This window comes from Urocampus carinirostris, chromosome 7 (assembly GCF_059441175.1).
Source record: "Urocampus carinirostris isolate Australia breed hairy pipefish chromosome 7, RoL_Ucar_1.0, whole genome shotgun sequence".
In the NCBI taxonomy this organism is placed as follows: Eukaryota; Metazoa; Chordata; class Actinopteri; order Syngnathiformes; family Syngnathidae; genus Urocampus; species Urocampus carinirostris.
The window spans coordinates 33,906,170-33,933,276 of NC_142355.1; the positions used below are offsets into that span (position 1 = coordinate 33,906,170).

At 42.3% G+C, this 27,107-nt stretch overlaps 2 protein-coding genes across 3 annotated transcripts; both read right to left on the reverse strand.

Moving 5' to 3' along the window:
• Window positions 1-981: 981 nt before the first annotated feature.
• On the reverse strand, window positions 982-7,500 carry LOC148363060 (transmembrane protein 168-A-like). Its single transcript, XM_088340659.1, has 4 exons — window positions 6,041-7,500; window positions 5,760-5,902; window positions 3,807-4,081; window positions 982-2,696 (listed from the first exon to the last, which is right to left on the reverse strand). Exons 1-4 carry the CDS (start codon window positions 7,175-7,177, stop codon window positions 2,185-2,187), a joined length of 2,067 nt encoding a protein of 688 aa, XP_088196785.1. The 5' UTR covers window positions 7,178-7,500; the 3' UTR covers window positions 982-2,184.
• Window positions 7,501-10,549: 3,049 nt separating this feature from the next.
• samtor (S-adenosylmethionine sensor upstream of mTORC1) lies at window positions 10,550-24,976 on the reverse strand. 2 transcript variants are annotated; one of them, XR_015850958.1, is made up of 6 exons: window positions 24,718-24,976; window positions 19,824-19,965; window positions 16,731-16,859; window positions 16,392-16,506; window positions 13,486-14,525; window positions 10,550-12,906 (listed from the first exon to the last, which is right to left on the reverse strand). XR_015850958.1 is itself a non-coding variant. In XM_088340661.1 (5 exons), exons 1-5 carry the CDS (start codon window positions 24,875-24,877, stop codon window positions 13,899-13,901), a joined length of 1,173 nt encoding a protein of 390 aa, XP_088196787.1. In that variant the 5' UTR covers window positions 24,878-24,976; the 3' UTR covers window positions 10,550-13,898. The 2 variants fall into 2 exon arrangements, 1 of the variants encoding a protein (XP_088196787.1); XM_088340661.1 differs by having other exon boundaries at window positions 10,550-14,525.
• Window positions 24,977-27,107: the final 2,131 nt, after the last annotated feature.

Below are 27,107 nucleotides of genomic sequence, written 5' to 3' on the forward strand. Positions count from 1 at the left end.
CAGTATGTAGTGAGAACTGCTTGAATGTAATAATCATTACATTTTTTTATATGATTTAAAAAAACTTTGTAAAAGGAAATTTTATCTATCTTTGGTGTAACATGGCTTGAGCTGGTTGAGTGGAGTCACAGGTTGATGCAGAGGGGGTCACAATAAATATCAACAGGATAGTATGTAGTGAGTACTGCTTAAATGTAATACACATAACATTTGTGTATATAATTAAGAAAAAAAAACTTGTAAAAGGAGATTTGATCTACCTTTGGAGTAGCATGAGAGTAGCTTGAGCTGGTCGAGTGGGGTAGCAGGTAAATGCAGAGGGGCTAGGAGATGGCAGATATAAGTAACAAAGTGGTTAAGAGTAAAAACTGCTATTAGTTCTATATGAAACATTTATAGTTGAAAAACAAATGTACATGCAAAGGAAAAATGCTATTTACCTTTCGAGTATCGCGACAAGCTGCTTAAGTGGAGTAGGAGGTGGATGCAGAGGGGGAATTGCGGATATTGGCAACAAAGTAGTATAGAGTAAAAACTACATATGTGTATCCAATTGAAAAAAACATGTCAGGGAAAAATATACTTTTCGTGTGTTTTGATTCAAGCTAGCCGAGTGGAGTAGCAGGTGGAAGCAGACGGGGATTGTGGATATTGGCAACAAAGTAGTAAACATGTGTATGATTAAAAAAAACATGCATGTAAAGAAAAATGAAATTGTACTTACCTTTGGTGCGGGGACTCCAGCTGGTAAGCGGGGTAGCAGGTGGATGCAGAGGGGGGAAGGGGACATTAGTAACAAAGTGGTATAAAGTAAGAACTGCATATAAGTAGCGTGTGGCTTACTCACCTGACTCTCGCTTCAGCATACAAATGAGGTGGGCGTGGTCAAGGCTCTTCTGTTTTACGTGCTTTTGTTCACGTCACTTGTTTTATTGTGAAATTCCAGTTTTGTGTTCAAAAGTCACATGACACATAAGAGGCTGGTTTCAACGTTTTATTAACGAACTTATAAAATAAAATCATCAAAGAGAAAACTGTGCATAGCTTGAAACGTCTATTTCATTAAAAAAAAAAAACTTGACTGAAAATCAATCAAGGAACAAAAATATTTCATTAAAGCACTTAGGTTGAAGTCTTTGGCGACTCGAAGGCACTTTTTTTGCATTTTACGATACCGATCTGAAAAAAGGCGAGCGTTACATATCGAGCAACCTAATGTCAAGTTTTTTTGTTTTTTGGAACTCATCTGATCTGCAATTCATGGCAACCCAGGATGCAATTCTCGTTTCTGGAGTTGTTTCGCTTGAACTGCGTCGAAAAAGTGTCAAAAACCTAATAAACTTTTGCGTTACAGTAGACGCTGGGATACACTGACCCCGCTTTAAGATCTCTTTGCCTTTCAGTGTTTTTTAAGCATTCTTTTACAGCATTCTCCTTACTACACAGACCACAAATTATTTACTGTATGCGATGTTTGTGCATATGACGAGGTACATCTCTAAGGCGCCGGTCTCCTATTGGTCCTTCTGTAGTTTTCACTTCATTTTTTTGGCCCCTCCTTATGGCATTTTCCTCACCATACAACATCAACAACAAATTATTTTGTGCGCCCAAAGCCTACAAAAAAACTCAAAACTTTGAAGTTCACGCTTATGCTGAGGTACAACTCTAAAATGCTTGTCTTCTATTGGTTGATGTCTTCCCCCTCTGCATCCGCCCGCAACTCCACTCGACCAGCTCAAGTCACATCATACGACTGTTATTTTTATGCCTTTGTCTGGAGTACAGGGGGTTTGGAGCTAACTGCCTCAGGCTTCTATCCCCGATCATATGGTAATTTCACTTTCTCATTTATGCTGTATCCCAGGGGTCTACTGTATGCTAAGAAAAAAACGTGTTGTCGACTAATGTATAAAAAAAGACACTTGCCAATAAACTTGTGCAATCACTTAAATCAGTACTCGTGTAAGCTGCGGATACCGGCTGCGGATACTTAAAGCAAAAAATAACCAGTAAGGCTAAAGTCTCTGTAACAAAACATAAAACATTCTAAGCCCGACACAAACGTCATTCATTACGTTCGGGTTGGCCTGAGTCGGGCTTCAATACCCGTTGACCTGGATTAGGTAGTGCTGGAGTTCTTTTCTTTGCTTTAGGCTTACCTGTTACAGTCTCTCTTTTCGTCTAAGAGCGCACCAGTTTGAATCCTTGTCCCGTGTCCAGCACGGCAGGAGGAAACCAGTTGAGTTTGACCCTCTTGAGGCATCGTAGGCAGGCGGCGCACGGCCACAGCAGACTGAGGCTGCCGCACCACAGCGCCAGTCGCACCAGCGGGTACGCTACTCGCGGAAAGTACGCCCTCCAGTGGTGGCTCAGGTCGTTGCCAGACGGCAAGTGCGGCGCGTAATCGCCCCAGCAACGGGAAACGCCGTACACGGCGGGCGGCGCGCCTCCCCGACGCGACCAGGGGGCGCCGCCGTCCCCGTCGCAATTGTACGCCACCCAATGCGAGATGAAGTCTCCCCGGGCCGAAGCCGCCCCCTGCACGGCCAAGTGGAGCCCGTCCACGTTTCGCGCCGCTTTCGCCGTGGCGAGCGAATGTTCGCAGTCCAGAACCAAAACCAGGCGAGAACTGAAAGCGCCGTTTTTCTGCCGCCACCAGTCCAGCAGGTGCTCCAGGCCCAGCGTGTCACCCCCTGACAAAAACGCACGGCCACATACAAGCCGTTTTAGTTTTCTTGCACGCGCTTACGATAAAAGCTTGTGTTACTTACTGCATGTCGGTCATGCCTTTTCATTCCAATTTCAATATAAAAGTTAGGAAATAATCATTTACGCCCCTTTTTATACTATTTTTGAATATTAGGGGGAATTTTGTGTTAAAATCTATTTTTTTTTGTCAATCCATTAGATCTGTTTTTTGACATTTCAGTATAAAATAGTAATAATTTGACAGATTCAACTTGAAGCTAGGAATCCCAAATTCAGGGTGAATTTTTGTTCCCCAACCCTTTAACTCCAATCACAATTACACCAAACCCCTAAACCCTTTAATGACGAACCCTAACCTCCCCCCAAGATTGAGCCAAACCCTTAACCCCCACCTTCTAATTCCTAACCCCATAACAACTAAGCCTGTCACCCAAACACTAACCTCTAACCTTATACACAACCCTAACCTTCTGACTCTTATTTCCCAACAACTAACCACAAGCTTAACTTCTGACCCTAACCCCAACCTCCTTACCTTAAGCCTAACCTCCTAACTACTAATGACTCTCTTTAACCCTAAGCCCAACTTCCAACCCCAACACCAACCCTAAATTTATGTTCCCCAACTCTCTAACTTTTAACCCTTACCCCAACACTAACTTTTCTAACTTCTAACCCCCTAAACCTCTTAACTTTTCAACCTAAACCCCCTAACTCCTAAGCCCCTAGTCTAGGTTGTCTCCAACATGGTCCCCCCCCTAAGGACAACTGAGGTGCCTGCAGACCTGTTCTGATAACGGTCCACCAGTGCTGTGTCATTGTGATTTTCTAGATTTTTTTTTTAATTTGTGGGTGACTGAGTCTATTTAACTCGACTTCCAAATATTAACCTGACAATAATATAGTAACAACGTCTCAAAAATATCATAATTTCACATCAAACTGGGTGCGCTCTGAGCTAACTTGTCACAAAAAGTAGCTCTGAACTTAAAATTAGTTGGAGACCCCTGCTCTAGTCCAACCCCTAACTGTCGAACCCTAAAACCTCTGAAGTTCATTTTAGGGGGGATAAGTCTGACCTCAAAAGGACCAACCTGCGAGCGCCCAGTCTCCGTTGCGATGCGTGTGCCCGCTGTAGAAGAGCAGGTAAGTGTCGTGACGAGGTCCGTCGGGGGTGCGGAGCTCCATGAAGGCCTTGATCTTGGACCGCAAGGCCTCCAGCGTGACGCCGCCGGTAGAGTAGTCGCAGCCGAAGGTTTCCACCAGGTGATGCGACAGGAAGCGCTGAATGTCGCTCAGCATGGCCGTCGAACGCAGGTTCAGATGCTGCACCTGCTCGGGGGGGAGCAGGATCGGCTGCCCGCCCGCGCTAACCCCGCCGGGAACAAAGATCCTTATGTCAAACTCTTGCAAAAATCCACCTCTTCGGAGATTAGAATTGACTGTTCTTGTACAACATCCTTGTTCACTAGTGGTTAGTACTGCCATTGACAAATTGGAGTAAACACATTGACCGGAAATTCAATGGTCCCCAGTTTACATCTCACCTGTCCGTGGGCATCAAATTGGGTAAAACTGAACCGGAAATGTGCCAAATTCCAAGCTACATTTTACGATTTTCTTTAACATAATTCTCCAATGTGTGGAACAGGCATGCATCAGCTTGGCAGTATTAAGCTCCACAGTGGCTCATCTGGTTAGGTGCAGGCTTCACCGTCAGCCAAGAGAACTACATTTATTTAACTCAAAGACTAAACCCCCTAACCCTCCTACCATAACCCCTTAAACCCCTAAACCAGGGGTCTGGAACCTATGAGTACATCTGACTTAGAGACAAAATTGAACTCATGCATTATTTGTCCGTGGCCTTCTATTCATAGATTTAGGGAAACTGCATGTAGTACATGGGTTTTCAGCATCACATTATAATATATACCGTATTTTCACGACTATAAGGCGCACCTTAAAGCCTTTATTTTTTTTCAAAAGCTGACCATGCGCCTTACAATACAAAGCAGCTTATATATGGATTTATATTGAGTCCAAGGTCTCGCAACTAAGACTGGATTTCCCCCGTAGAAGAAGTGGTACGCGGTGTATGCTGGGATATATATATATATATATACTGGTGTTTCATTTCCTAACCAATGTGTCAATCATCATTTGAAGCTGTCACTATTGGCTAAAATTATTTGGAGGTAAAGGAGGCAGGTCATTTTTAGCATGGTTGCGTATTATTATTGAATGTGATGGCTGCAAGACGACTTTGGTGAGCTGCCCCGGCTTTATATTTTCCCCTTATCTTGTTTCAGACTGATCTTGATGTTTCTGTGATAAGTCTGATTTTAAATTCAATTCAATTCAAAGGGTTTATTGTCATATGCACAGTAAAGAACCTTGTTTTCCTGCACAATTAAATTCTACTTTGCTGTCCACAGAGTTGGCAGCAAAAAAGAAAATTGAAACTAATTTCTTGAATCCCAAGAGTTTAAACTTCCTAATGATATGTAGAATGACGCATTTGAATGATTAGTGACATCGTACAGACAAATGTCCATACGTGTCTAAGACACGTATTTGCTTCATTCTGTCGGAATGTTAAGGGGTTAATAAATTTGACTGAACTATCTGACTTTTGTTGACGTTCCCACTGTAGCGCCTTATAGTCCGGTGCGCCTTATGTATGGGTAATATATGGCCCAAAAAAAAGTGGGGGGGGGGGGGGGGTTTGGCGGTGCGCCTTATAACCCGGTGAGCCTTATCGTCATGAAAATGCGATGATTAAAAAAATCTTTCCATTCTCAGTATCTCACCTGCAAGTGCAGGGTCCATGGTTCAATCCCAGCTTAGCCTACACATTCTTTAACAATCTCACTTTTTCAATTGTTTTTACTGTTCTAGTTTAGCTTTAAAACTTCATTATACAGTTGTTGAACAGCACATTTTAAGTGTTCGTTTTCTCAATTTCGAGCAACTTCACTAGACTCTGGGGTACTCCTCCCTTGTTGTAGGGGAACAAGATATTTTCATTCTCGTGTGTAGCATACCTGCAGTAGTTTGTGGGGACAACCAGGGCGTAGCCCACGCACGTTCCTCCCAAACTGTTGCCCAACTCGTGGAAAAGGCCGTGGAAAAGCGACTCCAGGGGAAGAACCACTAGAAAGGTGCTCAAAAACATGCTGCTGGACGCCTTGGAAAACCACAAAGACTGTTTAGTCGGACTAACCCTTGAACACAGTTATTAGGGATTACGTTTACATCCTGCAATGCAATATTTTGTTTCCGGCAGGCTCATTGCTTTTATGTAAACGTAACCATCGTCACTCACCTGCCAGGACAGGGCCCCCATGACGACAGTGGACACCAGCGTAAAACGCATCAGTCGCTCAGACACCAAACAAAAGTGCCTCATTCCCTTTGACGCCATGATCTTGTCCAACCGGGTGGCGCCGCAGCCCTGCCGCAAGCAAATCCTTTGGCAGTCGCTCAACTTGCTGTGAAAACCCCACAGGCTGACCAAGAACACCAAGTGGCACACAGCCCAAAATAGGGAGCCTGCTGTCAACACCGGCACTGTCAGGTACCAGCGTTCCAGTTGACCCAGAACCTGTCCTGATAGAACCAGGAAGGCCACCTCCAGCAGTAAGAGGGGGAGCAGGGAAAGCCGGCGCCACAAACCGCTCCGGACCAGGAAGGGTTGCCAGCGCTCAGTGGCAGACAACCCGCTGAAGTAGATGTCCAGAACCGGGTCGCACAACAGCAGGGTCAATAGGCAGCCCAGGGCGAATGGATTGGTTCTTATCCGGAGGCTCTGGAGGAAAGCTTCTGCGCCAATGGCGACAAAACAAACCAGGTTGGTGAGCGCCAGCACGGCTTTCATTCGGAGCGTTGCCACCACGGCACACAGGGCGCCAGCTAGCACTGCCACGCTTGCGGCTTTGCGAAGAAGCAAAACCGTGCTGGCCGCGGCGAAACCCAAAAGCTGGAGCCGGTCGGCTGAGGTGAGGAAAGCAGGTCTGTGCCGGGCGTAACCCAGCATCCTTTCCAGCAGCGCCCACAGACTTCTCATAGCAGCACTGGAAAGCAGCAAACCGTTGGCCACTTGTTCCTTGATGTTCCGGTCCAGATCTGGGCTGTCGATGAAGCATAGAAGACCCAAAAGGAAGCCAAACCACAGATGAAGGAGGCTCAGGCTCAGACGTTCTGTGCCCAGGTAGCAGTACAATCCAGCGGCCAGCAGAAGGACGAGAAGAGCTAGGATGAAGATGAGAAGCAGCGTGGTCTCGGAGGTGGCTTCCCAGCGGACGAAGAGGCCCAAGCACAGCGCCACCAGCAGGTTGAGGCCGGACATGACGCCCAGGCAGCGAACCGACGACCACAATGTGCCCTGCCCGTTGTCAGTTTCTAGTCGGTTCATGACGCCTTGGAGGAAGTGGCTGACGCAGTAGCGCAGAAAATGCAGCATTGTGAATATATAACAGACTATTTACAAGAATAAAAAAGACGCCTTATGACGACATTGACGCAGCCGATTCAGAAAAGTTAGCTACTTTGCTAACTTGGGAAAAGTGGCTAACGGCTAGCCTGTCATGTTAGCATCTTTCACCGGGTGACACGACACTCGCTGACGTTTGGTTTACAAACCGACATTTTTGGTCCCAAAAACCGAGTTGGTGTATTCAGAAGTGTCTCTGAGGTTAGTTCGTGAAGTATATTCCGGTTCAGAAACTTTTGACGCGTCGAAAGTTTTCAAAACGCCATGATTGACGAGTGGGCGAGCAGCGAATACGGAAGCTGAGAAGGGCGAAACTCATAATTCAATAAAAAAATGTATTTATTGGAATAAAGATACACTTTTTAACTGGATTAAAACTATATAAGACGGTTTAAGAGGGATTGAGTTTTTGAAATTAATTTCAAATACAGCATTGACGCAAAATCACGGGACTTTTTCTTTCTGTAAGTATTAGCAAATAATGAAGCTATTTTATTCCCATCTAAAAATAATGTTCTTGTTTTACAATCTTGCTTTCTGAACTGTATCTATTACAATAAGTAAATTGTAAATATCAAACAATTATTCGAAATAACGTCTACAATTCATTAAACTAATTTGGGGATTTTAACTATATTTCAACGTTCTTTTTTAACGAACACAAACGTTTAATTTTTTTTCTTTTAAACTATATTGCTGCTTTTTTACTTTTCTGATAAAACAAAATTACTCGACAAGAAAAATAAGGTGCGGATAGCTTTTTTTTCTTTAAAATGTAATCTTGTGTTGCAAATTTGTTTTAATAGACCAATAAGAAAACGAATGTTTAAAAATAAATCAGGTCATTTTTAATGTTATTTACATTTAAGTCATTTTCGTGTATTTTTTCTCAAAAATAAAACTAAAAGCTTATAAACCCATTTAAAAAAACATACTGCTACATTTTATGTTTCTAGTAGAACACGAGTAAAAGACTTGAAATAAGCGTTTTATTTTGCAGCGAAAACAAGTGGCAAATAATTCAAATCTTTTTTCATATATATTATAATAAAACATTTTTAAACTTATCTATTTATTAGATAAGTTTGCTCATATGGAGATTTTTGGAGGTCATTTTAAAATGGATTTTAAACCATCGTTTTCGTCTTAAAATTTCAAATATATATTTCAGAAACACAATAAAAAATATATTGCTGTATTTAATCTTTTAAGTTAAACACTAGTAATAGCATTAAGTGACAAATATAATATAATGCTCTCCTTATCCAACGATGTTTTCATATCATTCCAGCAAAACGAATCGTTTATAAATTAATACCAAAAGAGCATTTCATTTTTCAGGTATTTACAAAATAGCTGAAATACTAGAAGCAAGATTCAACACCTTTTTCATGGCCGAACTCTAGGACTTTTGAAAAACTTTCAAAACCAATTTTTTCATTGCAATTTAAAAAAAAAAAAATACTGTGTGACTCGTGTATTTTGAAGTTACACCAATACATTCGCAATTTACATTTGTGATTTTTATACCTGCGTCTGCATTCATTAAGACCTATGATTTTTAGATCTTGATCTCGCAAATATGTTTGAGGATCCGAACAATACGTTGTTAAATATTTTTGAGACATATGTCCTCATATAGGTGTTGGGTAAAATGATGGTAATATGTGGCTACGTAGCTTGCATTTACCGCTGGGAAACGCGACCTTATTTTTTTGTATGGCCTATCGTAAAGGTACATAATTGATACGTTACACTTGCACAAATGCACATTACATAGTGCCCTGTTTAAGTGTAGCACGCTTCAGTCGCGACCAGTAGGGGGCGATGATGCTTTCTAGCAGTGTGAGACCTTGTCTAGTCTGCCCTAGAATTTGCCCAATCTTATCTTTTCAAAAAAATCAGGCCATTATTCAGTATTTTTGCCATCTTCAGACGAGGAACTGTAAGAGTCATCCATATCAGTAGGTGGCAGTAGATGTTTATATACTAGTTATCTGCTTATGATGTAGCACAGTACATTTAACAACTTAATTTGTTTAACAAAGCGGTTTAAGGTTGCTCTATGAAAAAATAAAAACATTAATAAAATAACAAAGAATGATGTGCTTTAAGTATTATTTTTTTCCTTTTTATATACGCCGCTTAACAGAGACACGAAAGCCGGGGGGAATCAGAGAGGAGGCGGACTTGCTAACACGAGGTGGTGTATCCCTGGATTTTCACAAAGAAAAGTTTTCCATCTGCCGCAGGGATGTCGAACTTTTGGACTGGCGAGACGTCATCCACTCCGCTACAAGCACCCCTAGGGCATCATGTTCATCGGTTAATAAACAACGGGGTAGACTGCTGGAAGTGTGAATTTCCCTACGGGGATGAATAAAGTATCTATCTACTAATTATCTGCTTATGAGTGAAATATTTGACATAACTTCATTTTCAAACATTTTTGACGGACGGTGTACCTCGGAACGTTTTTATAAATAAAAGTGTACCTTGCTTCAAAAAGGGTTGAAAAACACCACTTTATAGGCTAATGCCATACAAACTAATACTAACTGCTGCTATTTGCGAGGGAAGAAGAGATGCAATTGCAAGGCGAAGCCACTAAAGAGCAGTGTCGGCATCATTTCTTAAGCAGACTTGAGAAACAATAATTTCAAGCATTTACAAGCACCTCACTCAAAATTCAAGCACTTTTCAACCCTTGAAAACACTTTAAAAGTCAAGCATTTTTAAGGATTTAAAGCCCCGGCAAGAACCCTGACTAATACCTAAAGAGTCTTGTTTCCTAGAAATTATTTACAAAATAAGTAGAATACTATAAGAGTTAGACAAAAAGGAAATTAAGAAAATAATGAGTAAACTTATCGGCTATCTGGACTCTTTTTGCCGTTCACTTTCATAAAATGGAAAAGCTTGACTGGTGATTAAAAATTAAGGACAATAAAAACAGCAATAAATTAGAAGGCTTCAATAACTCCAAATTATTCTGTTCTTAAACAACCCGTTTACAGTACAGCGGGACCTCACTACTTCGCGGTTCGACGTACGCGGCTTCAGAGCTTCGCGGTCTGTAATGGTTAATTTTTTTCTTTTTGAAGGGTCGTCGCTACTTCGCAGATTTTCACTTTTTGCGGGTGGTTTTGTTCCCCATTAACCGGGTCTAAAAAATAATAATTAAAAAAAAAATTCCGCTACTTTGCGGATTTTCACTTATCGCGGGTGGTTTTGGTCCTCATTAACCGTGATAACAGAGGTCTTACTGTACATGTGTTTTTTGTGGGGTCAAAATAACATTTAAAACGTAACAAAATCACTGCTGTGTTTCAAACGGCGACGTAAAGACATCAACGTGTAAATTTATTCATTTCTTCGCTTATGCACACGAGTAAAACACAGACACCTTCCGCTTACATTCATTTATAAAAGACACAAGCATACACGGAGCACACCTTGTTCGGAACTGTTGAGAAGGTTTGATGACGATGAAATCATGCCAATAAACTTCGGAGAGAGGCGCTGGAAGACTACGTTCACTCCAAAACACAACCACCGACTGTAAAAAGTGATGCTCTATTGAAAGAGGAAGCCATATGAGCTGTTGTGTGCAGTTAAAATGCAACATCCTTTTTTTTTTTAAATGGTCGCTGCAAAGGCACCAACCGGACGTGCCGCTTTCTCGTCTTTTGCTGGTCGTCGTAAGAAAATAGAATCGATTTGGGGTCGGTGAGATAAAGTGCCAGTACGCCGTCATTCACACGCACGGACCCCAACAAACGCTTTGTATTAGCTTAAAAAACCTCAGCAGCATCTATTGCTTTAAGTAGGACCTACAAAAAAATTAAAATTAAAAAAAAAACACTTGTTTCAGAGGTTCAACTAGTGCAAACAGTTTCGGGTGAATTTTCAGTCTGAAGGAGCGGGATACATCCGATATTTTTTGTTCCGTTGCGAGCGTTTGTGCCTTGCTTTTCGGTTAGTCACGGTGTGGCCCGGGGGCCGACGATTGCGGACCTGCATCGCATCTGTCTGGCGATTTGTATCGTTTCTCTGCCTGAAAACAACTGGATAATACAGAGAACCGTTATGGGGGTTATAAAATCCCACTTGGGACAGATTAGTACCTTGTGAAGGATGAGTAACACGCTAAAGCAGGGGTGTCAAACTCATTTTGACAACATTGGGAGGGGAAAAAAAAGTCACGGGGGGAAATAGATACAGAGCAAGATAAAAAGCAAGAGAGATGGAGATAGAAAGAGACAGAAAAAAAGAGAGAGAAAAGGGAAATTGGAGGAATAGTGAAATAGACAGAGATAAAGAAAAAGAAAGAGGGAAAGCGAGTTAAGTCCTGTTGATTTGTGTAGCCTCATGGGAGAGGCAGCCTCAACAGGGAAGCCCAGACCTCCTTACTCCCAGCCACTTTGTTCAGCCTGTCTGGCTGGACCCTGAGGTGGTCCCAGGCCAGCCTAGAGACAGTCTCTCCAGCGTGTCCTGGTTCTTCCCCTGGGCCTCCAGTCGGTTAGACATGCCCGGAGAAGCCCCTGAAAGAGGAATCTTCATCAAATGCCTGAGCCACCTCAACTGATTCCTCTCAACGCGGAGGAGAAGCTACTCTAAACTGAGGCCCAGTGGGGAAGACCGCACTTCCTACCCTATCTCTTAAGGGAGAGCCCAGGTACCCACAGTGGAAACTCATTTTAGTCGCCTGTATGCAGGGTCTTGTTCCTTCAGAGGAGACAATGAGAGAGAGATAGAAAGAGAGGAGAGAAAATAAAGACATATTTAGGGGGGACAGAGAGAGACAAAAAGAGAAAAGAGGGAGAATAAGAGAAAAGACGTGACAAAGAGTAAGAAAGACAGAGGGAAAAAAAGATGGAGAATGAGAGAAAAAGACAGAGAGAACAGTGATGAAGAAAAAAGAACGAGAAAAAAGAAAAAAATACAAGATAAAAAGAAAAAAAATACAAAAAGACAGCAAAAGACAAAAATACATACAGAAAAGAGAATAAGAGGGAAGGAAGAAATAAAATAAATAAAAGAGAGGAGAGATTTAGAGAATAAGCAAGAGGAATAAAAAGAGAGAAATACAGTAAATCCATCTCCAGTTTTCCGAGTAATACCGTGCTGTGGTGACATCCAGTGGACATATTTCAAACTACAGCTCGTTTTTCTTTTACACTTCTCTCACTGTTGCCTCACGGGCCCGATCCGACTCGCACGGCGATTGTTTGACACCCCTGCGCTAAAGTCCAGTTAGTAGAATACTTCAGTTAGATGATCCTAAAATGCTCTAAGTAGCACATTTGAAAGAAAAAAATCAAATAAAACATGCACGAGCACAATAAAACACGGAAGTCTATGAAAAGATTGCGAGGACTTTTCTGGTTGGGTCTCGGTCAGCATGCAGATTTCGCCGCCGGCCAAAAGCTTCAAGAGTCAACGTTACGGTGCCTTTAAGTTCTGTGGAAAAGTCGTTCTGTTTATCAAAATATAGGTAAGCTCGATGAAGGACCAATACTGTCATGTGTTGAAATCAATGTATCAATATAAACCTATATGCCATTTATAATATTTATAAAATATATATATATATATATATATATATATATATATATATATATATATATATATATGGGCGGCATGGCGACGCAGTGGTAAGCGCGCGTGCGGCACAGTTCTGAGGTCGTGGGAACCTCCTGCGTGGGTTCAAATCCAGCTACCGGCCTTACTGTGCGGAGTCTGTATGTTCTCCCCGTGCTTGCGTGGGGGCACTCCGGTTTCCTCCCACATTCCAAAGACATGCATTTCAGGTGAATTGGCCGGTCCAAATTGTCCCTAGGTGTGACTGAGCAAGTGAGTTGTCTGTCCCCGTGTGCCCTGCGATTGGCTGGCAACCAGCTCAGGGTGTCTCCTGCCCACTGGCCGTAGATGGCTGGGATGCGCTTACCATTTATGAATAAATCAATTAATTTCATTGTTACAGGATATATTTTCTTCCAAAAATAATTCAGTGAAACCACATTTTGGAATGTTAGTTTACATTTTATCTTTTTTTCCCTGATACTTTACTTTGCAAGCCTAGTTCTGGACAGTAGTTTTAATTTATTTTGATTTTAAAGTCTAGAAAGCATTTCACAAAATACCAATTTTGAAGGTGCACCTTATGAGCTCGAAAATATAATTTCAAATATATATACATACAAGATTGGGCCTAAAAAAACTCTAGCCCGACGCAACCCAAGCTCATGGGTATGGAAGCCTGACCCTGCCCAAGCCAGAAAAAATTGATTTGAGGGACTGAGCCTGAAGCAAGCTGACTTTTTAAAAAATTATCAACTAGTCATTGTTCTTTGAATCTTTTTCCTTCTGGAGGAACCGCGCAATAGATTCCGTCAATCTCGCTAAGTCTCGCTAAGTGTAACCCGCTACTGCGTGCCCAGACGAGTGGTTAATTAAAAAAAAAATCTGGGGGAGAAGACTGTTCCAGACCCGAATGTAACATCTTACATCTAATTTTTAGGTATTCATTTCTACATTTACTTCTACTTATGTCAGGATCGGCCCTCCATAGAGCTGGAGTGTTCCCAGAAAATATTGTGCAAGTTTTTTGCGGGAGAGGTGGGAGGATTTGCAGCAGATATACGTTTGGCAGCTCAGCAGTAAGGGGTGAGGGTGGTGCCTTCAGGGTCTAGGTCTGGAGCAGGATGGGGTCCTCCATCTCCTGGAAACCGGGCACCGATCCGTTCTGGCTCTCCCCGGAATCCGAGTCGCAGGCGTCGGGCAGCTCTGAGAAGACCCACGCCAGTTGCTCGTCCTCCATGTCGGAGCGAGCCTGAACTTCACCCATGCCGTCCTCCTCCTCGTTGGCGTGGAAGTCCTGAGGGATGTAGAGCATCTCGGGGTAGTTTTGCGACACCAGGTCGCTGCTGGTGGCCAGCGACACCTTGCGGAAGGCGATGAGGTGCATGTGGGAGTACTTGGCGTATTTGTAGCGCTTGAATCCCAGCGACTCCACCGCCACGCGCCAACTTCGCATCATGAGGGCTCGGCGGCTCTGGTGAGAAGAGTCGGGCGTGATGATGAGCAGCAGGCCGTGCAGCTCCAGCAGCTCGTGCGCTTTCTTGCAGCAGATCCAGCGCTGGTAGGGCGAGGGGAAGTAGGAGAGCAGCAGCGAGAAGACCACCACGTGGAAGAGCTGCCCCGGCAGGGCGTCGATGGGGTTGTGCAGGTGCCGCAGGAAGGCCTCTATCGCCTCCCCCGTCAGCTGCAGGGGCCGCTGGAGCTGGAGGTTCAGGAAGTCGCATTTGTACACACTCTGGAGGGGGCAGGAAAGGGCACAAAATATCAAGTGCGGGTCTGTCGACTTTCCGATGGCCGAGAGTGCCAAAAGGCAATGGATAAAAAAAAAAAACTTTCATAAGGTAATTTGGTACAGGTAAATGAAATGAAATGATCTGCATTTATATAGCGCTTTTCAAGTCAATGACTTCCCAAAACGCTTTACAATGTGCTCCACATTTCCCAATAGCTGCCTTGCAGCCATGTAAGGCGCTAACCTGCTTATTGGGGGTATTAGGGGTTCAGTGTCTTACTTAAGGACACTTCGACATGTAACACGGACGAGCCGGTATTCGAACTTGATCCCAAGACGAGCGCTCTACCTCCTGAGCTACTGCCGCCCAATTTTCCCCATGCATTGCTTTTGTGTGCAGTGCTATTGGTGTCACAGGTGGGTCCATTTGTAATAAAGTAGACCCCTAGGATAAAGCGACCCCACCATACAACGTTTTTCACTTTAAAGTGTAGTCCCACATGTTTCTTTGTCCCTTCTTTAGGACATTTTCCTAATTGCACAAACTTTTTCTTGCACGTTATTTTTAAGCTGAGTTGTTGAAAAACACTGCAACAATTTCAAGCATTTACAAGCACTTCACCCAAAAATCAAGCACTTTTCAACCTTGGACAACACAATTTTAAAGTCTAAGCATGTTCAAGGATTTCAAGCACCTGTATAAAATCTAAAAAATGTATAGAATTCTAACTTTGCAATGTTCTTGCGTATAATGAGTTCAGTCGACAAAGTACATGTCCGTTATTGGTCAATGTAATTAAAAAATGCTGGTCTACTATTGGTTTGCGTACCAGCATCAAAGAAATGTCGGTATGCTATTGGCTGAACTAAATCCCACAATACCTCTCTTTTTACAGAATCTCGTGTGCTTGGCTCTACAATACTGTATTTTGTGTACAGTATTGATTAAATATATTTGCAAATAGTTTTTTTTAGTCTCTCATTGTGGCATTTTCCCAACATTTTTTACAACATCAACAACAAATTATTTTGCTTGCCCAAAAATGTGAAAAAGGTGTATTACTGCGCAAATTATGTTTCAGAGATTCCTGTTTCCTATTGGTTGATGTCAGGTAATGAGCTGGTCTGCTATTGGTTGACGTCACCTGTAAAGTAGGCTTAAACGTATTTGCTCAAGGTGTGTATTTCTAATCAGTTTGATGTTTCTTTTGGCCGTCTCAGTCTTCCTAGCTTTGTTTAAAAGTGTTGGTACTTTTCCAAGGGGGTTGTCTTTTGTCTCAACATACCAGTACTTTTCAATGTCTTGTGATTTCACTAAAACACAGAGGCAGACGGGGTGAGCGAGAGTGAGTGAGTAAGTAAGTGCGGACGAGTGAGTTGGTTGTCCCCTCTGCTTCTCTCCTTGCTGCAGCTGGCTAAAAAACATAACAAGTCTTTTGCCTGATGCATTTTCTACCGTTAGCCAATTTATAGCGCTCCCACCCGTCAGTGGTCTACTTTTTAGACCCCACACACCTCATCACACTGATAAGGTAATTGGCTGAATTGCCTCACACAATGCCTTTCCGTCTCTTGATTCAGTTTAGAATATCATAAGCTTCGTGAAGACTTTGTAGTCAGCAAATTCAATACGGTATTCATTGTCTATGAGAACAGAGCTTGCAGTGATGCTAAAAAAACAGTAAAACATGATAACCATAGAAGGGAAGCTTGCGATTATCAAGAAATGCGAATAAGTAAGACGATTAGGACAACTATCAAGAATAAGGAGATGAATAAAGACAAAAACAATTTTAAAGGTGTGACAATAAACACAAGTGGAAGTTTTTCTCTAAATTCAAAATGTCTTCTTTAAATTGTTGTTCTCACCTCTACTGCAGGCACAATGTCAATTCCGACGGTGAGGAACTCGTTGAATTTCTTGAAAGGGTTAAAGCAGCTTCCTACATCCAGGAGGCGAATTTTACCCGTGGGATGACCTGGACTGCAACACAGGACATTATTTTGCATCAAACAATTCTGTCGTCCGGTCATTGACAAACTTCAAAATCTCTCTTGTCAACATGAACCGACATGGCAAACACTTTGTTAAGAACACTTGAGGAACATTTAAAAAAATTAAAATGAAATACACAAATAGTTAATTTTTCAGAAAATAATTTACACAGCTTCATTTAACAGTTTTATACATTGAGTAACAAATCATACCGTGTGCTGGAACTGGAGAGCCGTCCACTGGCAGACGCTTCGGTGGGACTGGTAGAGAAAGAAGCGCTTTTTGCGTCTTTCTCAAACATTCTTTTCATGCCGCCGTCACGGAAATACTCCTGGCACACACTGCAGAAACACGAAAGACGCCAACGCTGTCAAATGTGAATACTTTTTTCGGTGTGGGGATTACCCGAAATGCACAAGTCCTGGATATAAAGTACATTTTTCTTAATTTGCTTTAAATACTACAACAGTATTATAAATCAGCATAGCCGTGGAGCATCTAAGAGGACGATGACATCATCTAGTGGCAGTGAATGATTACCACAATCAGTGAAAATATGGTTTGCAACATTTAACCACGTTTATCCACAAAACAAAACAAAATACAATATTGTGACTTAAACAAATGGAAAATGAAATCAAAGCAGATGTGACATTTTTGCAGATTTCCCTTTAAAACTTTATTTTTGTTGTGTGGATCACAAAACAAAATTGCCTATTGTGCAGTGTTACTGCCACGTTACACAGTTTTGAAAGACATCATTAAGATTGCTATAAAAAACATGAAAAATTCTGTGTGCGACCTCTCTAAGTAAAGACAGTAGAACCCCGAGATACAACATCAATCCCTTCTGAGGTGTGGCTTGCAAAGTAGTGAGGGATAGAAATCTATGGTAACTATATATTGCATTCTGAACCTTGGCAACCCCAAATAAAAACATTAAAATAACCTATAATATGTACTACATACGTGTAATATACATGCATATGTTTAAATGACATTCTAAATATGCATGTGATTCACCCTTCATGTGATGTTATCTGAGCTGGTAGTGTGGGGTAGCGGGTAGATGCAGAAGGGGGAAGATGGCAAAGTTGGATTAAAAATAAAACTGATGTCAAAACTACCACTTGTAAGGATGGTCATGTCCTTCGAGAATGTTTTCAATGCAACTGCTTCCTTATTTTTTAATTATAGTCCCTATCATCGGTTATGGCCATGCAACTTGGCAAAGGTTTGTGTGCCATCATTGTATTCCACTATAATTTAAAGCTTAAATTCCATTGTTATGTTTTTTTCTCACTTTAGCTCGCCTGCAAGTCTCTGGACCTATAGTGAATAAACACAGCACAAAAAATGCAGAACTGGCAAAGTCTTTATAAAGTACACAAGGTACTGTTGTGAATTAGAAGAAAAACATCATGGGAGGAAGATAAGGCAATAGCACCGTAGCATTTGAATGATAATGAATTTTTTACATCTTTGAGCATGCAAAGTAATTGTTGATGATGTGTAATGGTGACAATACTGTAACAAGGGGCCCAAAAAACAACAACAAAAACATCATATTCCACAATTCCCTGGAGTCTACTGTACTGTAATGGGAAGACATGGCAAGCTCAACCATGTCAGGAAACAGGAACTTAATGGGGGCCACCCAGTTTTGAGGTCCCCCACCTGAGAAAATGGAATAAAATACAATAGTGTGTAGTAATGATGTCACCCACAATTTAGATAAGAGTGGCAAAAAGTAGATAATCACGTCAGAAGGATTTCATTTTCGATTAGGTTCCTGTCATTCGAAGCTGAATCTTATTCACTGTCTTCACCCTCTTCTGCTCTTTCTTCTTTCTTTTCAGCATTTCATTTATCTTGATTCATTCCCTTTTAGTGCATGCTTCACCTTTCACAGAATAATCAGTTTTTATTATTCTTCATTTTGTGTCTTTCACTCTTCCTTCAGATTACATCAACCTTTTCCCCTTTTTCTTGCTTTTATAGAGCTGTGAACCCATCCATTATCTGCACCTCTTATCCTCAGTAAGGTCGTGGGGGTGCTGGAGCCCATCCCAGCTATCTCCGGGCAGTGGGCAGGGGACACCCTGAACTGGTTGCCAGCCGGTCGCAGGGCACACAGAGACAGACAACTCACTCGCTGAGTCACACCTAGGGACAATTTGGACCGGCCAATTAAGCTGACGTGCATGTTTTTGGAATGTGGAGTGCCCGGAGGAAACCCACGCAAGCACGGGGAGAACATGAACTCCTCACAGGGGGGCTGGATTTGAACCCATGACCTCAGAACTGTGCTACGCACACGCTAACCACTGCGCTGCCATGCCGCTGTGAACCCATTACTGACAATATGTTTAATATGACTTCATTGTGGGCTATATTGAGGAAGCATCAAAATCCCCTTACTCAAGGGGTGGCCATTTTGCCTCATGCTGTCCAATGAATTCGACAGTGACATCATCAGACATCGTTTTCCCTTACTTTATCCATCCCCATAGGGAAATTCACACTTCCAGCAGTATCCTTGTGTTGAAAATAAAATAATAATAAAATAAAAGAAATAGAATACAGAAATACCCAACATAACGTGTTGATATAGAGTATTTAAATAGTGCTACATAAAATACACACTATAATAAAAACAGGGGTAATATGCAAATGTGGGGGTGGGGTTTAATATGGGCTTTTAATCCCCCGGGTGAAGTTAAAGAGCCTCATGGCATGGGGAAGAAATGAGCTCCTCAGTCTGTCTGTGGAACAAGACTGTGACAGCAGTCTGTCGCTGAAGCTGCTCTTCCGTTTGGAGATGATGCTGTGTAGTGGATGTGATGAATTGTCCACGATTGACCGCAGCTTTATTAGTGCCCGTCTCTCAGCTACAGTTGTCAGGCTGTCCAGCTCTGTGCCCACAACAAAGCCCACCTTTCTCACCAGTTTATTAGGACGAGAGGTATCCTTCTTCTTAGCACTGCCTCCCCAACACACTGCCGCGTAGAAGAGGGCGCTTGACACAACAGTCTCGTAAAGCATTAGCAGGAGCTTTTCTGTATATCCTATGGAGAGTCATATTTGCTTTTGACGTAACAGTTACATGGCCTAGCAGGCAACTACTCCCACTACTACTCTAACGCCCAAGTTTATTCTCTATAAAATCTCATGAACCCCCCTATACATTTTCTCCTTGGATCTACACAATTCACATAGATCACCTCTTTTACTTTCAAACAGAGGATTTCTCAGAAACCAGAGCAATTTTTATGCCTGTGGAGAGGACCTTTTCTTTTTCTTACCTGTGACACCAATCTATGCGGCCTTCCTTTTCGCAATTGACAGCCCAGTGATTATCGGCGAGGTTCTTCATGGCCACGGCATATTCGCTCAGCGTTTGCTCGTCCTCGCAGTGCTCGCGCCAGATCTTGTCAAAGTCGCCCACTGGTCAAAAAAAGCAGTCATTTCAAACACAGAGGCTCAATTCAAAGGAGACTTGAAAATGAACGATAAAAAGAACTCTGTCACCATAATTATCAGGTCAATAGTTATCGAACTGATAAACGCTAAATCTTACGTCACAGTTATCAGTCCCAATTGAAAAAAATAGAACCTCATGATAAGTCACTTGACGCGACACTATGATATTCAAACAGCCTACACTACTTGTTAAAAAGACTAAGCATTTATGTTCCTTAATAGGATATAGTTCAATTTTCTATGGAAGTAATCTCAAAACTTGGTAGTGTCCCCTCTATACCTCTTCATAATGAGCGCAAGGCGCTGGAAAGCTCGGTCTAGATCAGTCACTAAAGTTTACAGCTAAGATAATGCCACCTGATAAGAATGAGCGATATGTATTTCTTAGCCGAGGTGTGTGCTAGGAAAGTATGTGCATTGGAGCACTTGTATAATAATTTGAGGTGACATATTTTTACATATGTAAGTAGTAGTATGGCGATCTTGTCATTATCCATCATTTTTTTAGATTCATAGATAAAGTCAAGCTCCAGTCTCTATGACACTACTTTTTGGAGACATATTCATTGAAGCTGTTGGGTGTAGTGTTTCTCAAATGTGGGCCACAGACCAATTTTAAGTGGATCTTGGGTCAATTACACTTCTCAACAGCAGATGGCAATAATGCCTTGCAAATGTTAATTAACATACATTATTTGAAAGCACAGAAGAAGACCGGTAAAGTCTGTTTACACATGTTGAGCATGGCCAAACACAGATAGGGCGAACAATAAATGAAATATGGATTTTATTATCTTGAAGACAATGCTACTGCATTTCGGATTCATTTGAAAATGCAAACAATTTAGCATTCAACAGAATATTGTAGCATTTCTGGTTTAAACTGCACAATTCTTTCATTCAATACATTTGAGAAGAGGAAGGATTTTTTTCTATGATTTGAGTCGCAGCTTGTAATTAAAGGTGGTCTCTGGAACAGGAAATTTTGCTACTCTCTGCTGCCATCTCCTGGGTCAAAGTCATGATCGCAGCCTCAGTCAGCTCATTCCTCAAGTACTAATAAACTCTTCTTTTTTAACTTTTTGGGGGTTTGGGTTGGCATTTGTACTGTATTTGAAAGAGACATTTACCATTTTCAGGCTACACTAACAAAAAACCCGAGAATGATTATGGAATCAACCAAAAGCAACCCCCCCACATAACCAATCTCTCTTTCCTGGCTATGCCAGTGTGTTGAAAGTTCTGGAACATCTGTGCCAAAAGTAAGATGAAAGCAGATGGGCGCAGTAGAAAAAAAAATGATAAAGGCTGTTTAAACAAATAAAAAAATGACACTTTCAACATGTTAAAGACACCTTAAACAACGCACCCCACCTTTACCAGCTCAGTAGCCTAGATGGTAAGGCGCCCGCTTTGAGACTGGGAGGTCGCTGGTTCGCGCCTCGGCCGAGTCATACCTAAGACTTATAACATTGGTAAAATGGTGGTGCCCTCTGTTGGCTGCGGCTGCATCGGCTCGCTACAACGGGTCAGGTGTATCGACATTTCGTTCTGTGTACATTGTTACAAAGAATGACAATACAAAGGAAATTATTATTAAGTTGGTATGGTGGGTCCTCAAATCAGACCAGTTGAGAACCAATGGTTTAATTTTACAGTAAATATTTCTAAATATAGTATGCGGATAAATTCAGTATTTTATCGGTTATCTAGAAAGAAAAACAAATGTTCTCCTTACTTCATCCTTTCAAGGACAGCTCAACTCCATTTCGAAATTGTTCCCCCACAGATACATTCTCCCCATTTCTCTCTAAGGCGCACAAGCAATAAAACGAGGCCGTTTCAGCAGCAGCCGGAGGTCATGACGAAACGCGATTCCGGAAGATCACACTTTGCTAGTTCGCTGGTCATGTGGTTGGGTAGCTCGCACGCATTGACGCCTCAAAAACATCGGGCGCTATATTGCAGTATACTGAGGCAAATCTGTGCACAGATGGCTTCCCATTAAGTTTCCTAGCTTTGTGAAGTCCTCTTTATTTATATAACACAGTTTCTTTATGCATTTGTTGTGGAATTTGCTTATCACAGTACTGACAAGAAATTACATAATGTAAACACATGATTTTTTTTCCCCAATAGGGTAATGCTAGCTACGCAAGCTCCAATAAATGTTGCCAGGGCCTGCTTAAAGACAAAGTCCACCTTGTGCCAGAAACAGCTGATGTGTGGTATTAATCTTTGTTCCACTATTAGCGAATACTTCCTAGTTCTGTGGATGCCAATTTCTCTCAGCATGATGCGGCACAAACAACTAACTGATTTAGAAATAGTTATAGTAATGAAGCAAGAAGGGAAAACAATGTCTGGTTATGTGAGTCAAATTCAGTGGACAGCACATGGAAAAACACCCACCCCTTAAAAAAGGGGGATTTTGATGCTTACTTAATAGTCCACAATGAAGTCATATTCAACATAATGTTAGTAATGCGTTCACGGCTATGAATAAAAAAAATAAAATTAAAAAAAAAAAGGGTGATACGGTTGATGAAATCAGAAGGAAGAATGGGAGGGAATTAAGGCACAAAATGAAGAATAAAAAACGGAGTATTCTGCTAAACATCCGTGAAAAAGGAACGAATCAAGATGGAAAAGAAAATGGTGGAAAGAAAGAAGAGCAGAAGAGCGCTAAGACTGTGAATAAGATTCAACTTCGCACGGCAGCAACTTAATCGAAAACTTAAACCGTATAATGTCCTTGTCTACTTTTTTTAGCCACTCTTATCTAAATAGTGGGTTACATTATCTCGGTCATGTCTATAAAAAAAAAATACTACAGGGGGCAGTAGCACAGGAGGTAGAGCACTCGTCTTGGGATCAAGAGATAGCAGTCCGTGTTACATGTCAAAGTGTCCTTGGGTAAGACACTGAACCCCTAATGCCCCCAATAAGCAGGTTGGCGCCTTGCATGGCTGCACGGCCCCTATTGGTGTGTGAGTGTGGGTGAATGGGTAAATGTGAAGCACATTGTAAAGCGCTTTGGGAAGTCTTAATTGACTTGAAAAGCGCTATATAAATGCAGATCATTTCATTTCATTACAGTCTATTGTACTTTATTCCACTTCTTTCCTGACATGGTTGATCTGTGCCGAGCCAAGCCTTCCCTTTACAATAAATTAGACCCCCGGCGGATATCTCCACAGTACGATGTCATTTCTGCCCTACTTTACAATATTTTCCCCGCTATATAACATCAACAATATTTTGTTCCGTGCAGAAAAACGTACAAAATTCAAACTTTGGGGTGTTTGTGCGTGTACCGGGTTACACCTCTAAGATGCGTGCCTGCTATTAGTAGGTCAGATTAAATGCTACTGAACCATTGGTTTGCGTACTTACATGAAGAATCCCATTTGTTTTACTGAACTACCTCCCACAATTATTTTTTTCTATATTCATTCAGTTAAGAATATTGAGTTGGCGATGATACTATATTTTTGGGGCTTTATTCACAATCATGCTAAAGGGAGAAACTAAAACATGATAACTATGAAAACTAAGCTTCCAATCATAGAAAATTACTAAGAAGCCACACAAATGGTTACCTTTGCGAAGTCGTACAGCCGTAACCAATCAATGATCGAGACTATTAATAAAAGTAGGGAAGCTATTGCATTGAGAACATCCTCTGAGGGCATGACGATCGTCACAATTAGAAGTTTAAAGATGAGTTTAATTGTCAAGCCAACTTTGCCTTCTCCCCAACCCCCCACCCCCTTCTGCATCCACCTGCTACTCCACACTACCAGCTGGGGTCACATCACACCAAAGGTAAATCAAATTTGATTTTTTTTTCGTCACATGCATATTTATGAGGAGATTTAAACACACGCAGTACTTAAATGCTGTTTGGTTGTTTTAATTTTTTTTATCTGGGGTACTACAGGTTCAGAATTTACCGTAGATTTCTATCCCTCACTACACGGCAATATCACTGCGCCATCACCACCTCAGAAGGGATACATGTTTCATCTCGTGGGTCTACTATATTTACCAAGAGAAGAGACACACAATAGGAGTTTTCACGTTTTAACAACATACTTTAACACTTCTTTCAAAATTGTGTAACATGGCAGTAACACAACACTAGATGCAATTTTACTTTGTGATCCACACCTCTAAATAAACCCATAACGTATCCCGGGGATCTACTGTATTTCAGTATATCACCGCCTTGTATATTAGGCAGGTGGCCAATTTTTATTATACGTTTTTAAACATACCTAAGCTTCCTTTGGGCTATTTTTAACCAAGTTCTAGTTCACAATCTACTGTGCAGTCCTTTGAGACTTTTTGTGATTAAGGGCTATAGAAATAAATGTGACTTGACAATGACATAAAAAATATAGATAGGAACGTTATCATTAAAGTTGTGTATGCATAACCTCGCACCGGGTGATCAGATTTAATCGAGGCCTATGAAAAGTGAACCGTTATAATCTAGGTTCTGGTTCCGGTTTCAGTATCAAATGAATTGCTAGCTTGATTCGTGTGTCATGTCACTTTTCGATGGCCTACTTCAGATGAAAAGCAGTCGACTTAGGACTCGTTGACTGTAAAATGACATTTTATTTCGAATACAAAAGAAGAAAAAAAGACATTTTGGCGAAGCTAGCAACAGTTAGCATAAAACATCCGTCCGGTAGGGCCTCTCCTCACCTTCCCTGTATTTCCGACGGAGCTTTCGGTGGACGTTTTTCACCACCCCCGACAGCTTTTCTTGCTCCTTCGTGGCCGGGGACGCGTCTGGAATGGGAAGGTAAATGAGAGGAGGGCGTCTCTCCGTATCCTCCGTGAGGACTTCGTCGCTGGGTTCCATGGCACCGGTCCGGTGCGATCGGCTGCTGGCTTGGTCTCCCACTTCGTTCCCTGACGCACAGCTGCTTAACCACCGGCGAACCGGCGGCGCACTGACCAAAAAGGAGAACTTTGATTGGGTCTTGCGCTCACATGGCGACATGAACTGACAGCCTGGTGTCCAATGACGAGCTAGAATACTAAGGATACACAGTTGTTGCGTTCACAATACCTCGTACATTTTATCAATCTAATTCAATTATTCTCTTTTGTGCAGTAGTAAAAGCATTTTGGGGTTGAAAATGTATAAATATCCAACTCATCAAAAGTTTTTATAATATAATTAACGCAAATTTTCTGGTGTCGGCTCACATGGAGACTGGAACTGACTGCGTAGTGACTAATGACAAACTGAGATACTTTTGAGACATGGCTGTCGCATTCAAGTCCCCTCGTTAATTCTGCTTGTGAAAATGTTGAGTGTTTAATCTATTTTTCAAACTTTGACTTTCTTCTAGGCATAACTAAAGTTTTTATGGTTTAATTTGTTTGCATTATTGTTCCTGTGTTTTTAAATTAATGGTCAGTTGAAGTGATAGCGTGCTGTCACAAGTTTAACACCTCGTAAATTATGTCAATCTATTTTTGGTTGAATTTGATATATCAAACATTGAATTTTTACAACATGATTACAATATTTCATAGTTCTAATTTTAAGAGGGTGCATGGGTCTTTTAGGGTGCATGGGAGTTTGCCTGTCCGGTCTACATGTGTTTTGTGGACTTGGAGAAGGCATTCGACCGTGTTCCTCGGGAGGCCCTGTGGGGGGTGCTTCGGGAGTATGGGGTGCCGCACAGTCTTATCCGGGCTGTGCATTCCCTGTATGCCCGGTTCCAGAGTCTGGTCCGCATTGCCGGCAGTAAGTCGGATTCGTTCCCGGTGAGGGTTGGGCTCCGCCAGGGCTGCCCTTTGTCACCGATTCTGTTCATAACTTTTATGGACAGAATTTCTAGGCGCAGCCTTGGTGGGGATGAAGTCCGGTTTGGGGGCCTCAGCATTGCGTCACTGCTTTTTGCAGATGACAGGGAGCTGTTGGCTTCCTTAGGCCGTGATCTTCAGCTCTCGCTGGAGCGATTCGCAGCCGAGTGTGAAGCGGCCGGGATGAGGATCAGCACCTCCAAGTCCGAGGCCATGGTACTCAGTCGGAAAAGGGTGGTATGTTCCCTCCGGGTCAGGGAGGTGGTTTTGCCCCAAGTGGAGGAGTTCAAGTATCTTGGGGTCTTGTTCACGAGTGAGGGTAGGATGGAACAGGAGATCGACAGACGGGTCGGTGCAGCGTCTGCCGTCATTCGGACCCTATACCGGTCCGTCGTGGTGAAGAGGGAGCTGAGCCGAAAGGCAAAGCTCTCGATCTACCGGTCGATCTACGTTCCTACCCTCACCTATGGTCATGAACTTTGGGTCATGACCGAAAGAACACGATCCCGGATACAAGTGGCCGAAATGAGTTTCCTCCGCAGGGTGGCTGGGTTCTCCCTTAGAGATAAGGTGAGAAGCTCAGTAATCCGGGAGGGACTCTGTGTAGAGCCACTGCTCCTCCGCGTTGAGAGGAGCCAGTTGAGGTGGCTCGGGCATCTGATAAGGATGCCTCCTGGACGCCTCCCTCGGGAGGTGTTCCGGGCATGTCCCACCGGCAGGAGGCCCCGGGGGCTACCCAGGACACGTTGGAGAGACTATGTTTCTCGACTGGCTTGGGAACGCCTCGTGGTCCCGTCGGATGAGCTGGAGGAAGTGGCTGGGGATAGGGACGTCTGGGCTTCCCTTTTAAGGCCGCTGCCCCCGCCACCCGACCTCGGATAAGCGGAAGACAATGGATGGATGGATAATTTTAAGAATTATTCTTCATATTTTACAACTTAATTTTGAACTGAACTAATAGCGTGTTGTCCAATTACAAGCTGGGATACTGAGGAGACGCAGCTGACGCCTTCAAAACACCTTTATTTTTACAATTTATTTCTGTGAAAATATTTTTGGTTGAATCTAATCCATCAAATCTTAACTATGTAATTACATAAATTTATAGTTCTTATTTTTCTCATTTTACTTCTTAATTATGATCTGCACTGACAGTGTGGTGTCCAATAACAAGATGGGACACTATGAAGACGCGACTGCTGCGTTCCAAAGCCCTCGTACATTTTGCTAACGTTTTAGCCAAAAACCTTTTTGAAAAATCTTGTTCATCAAAC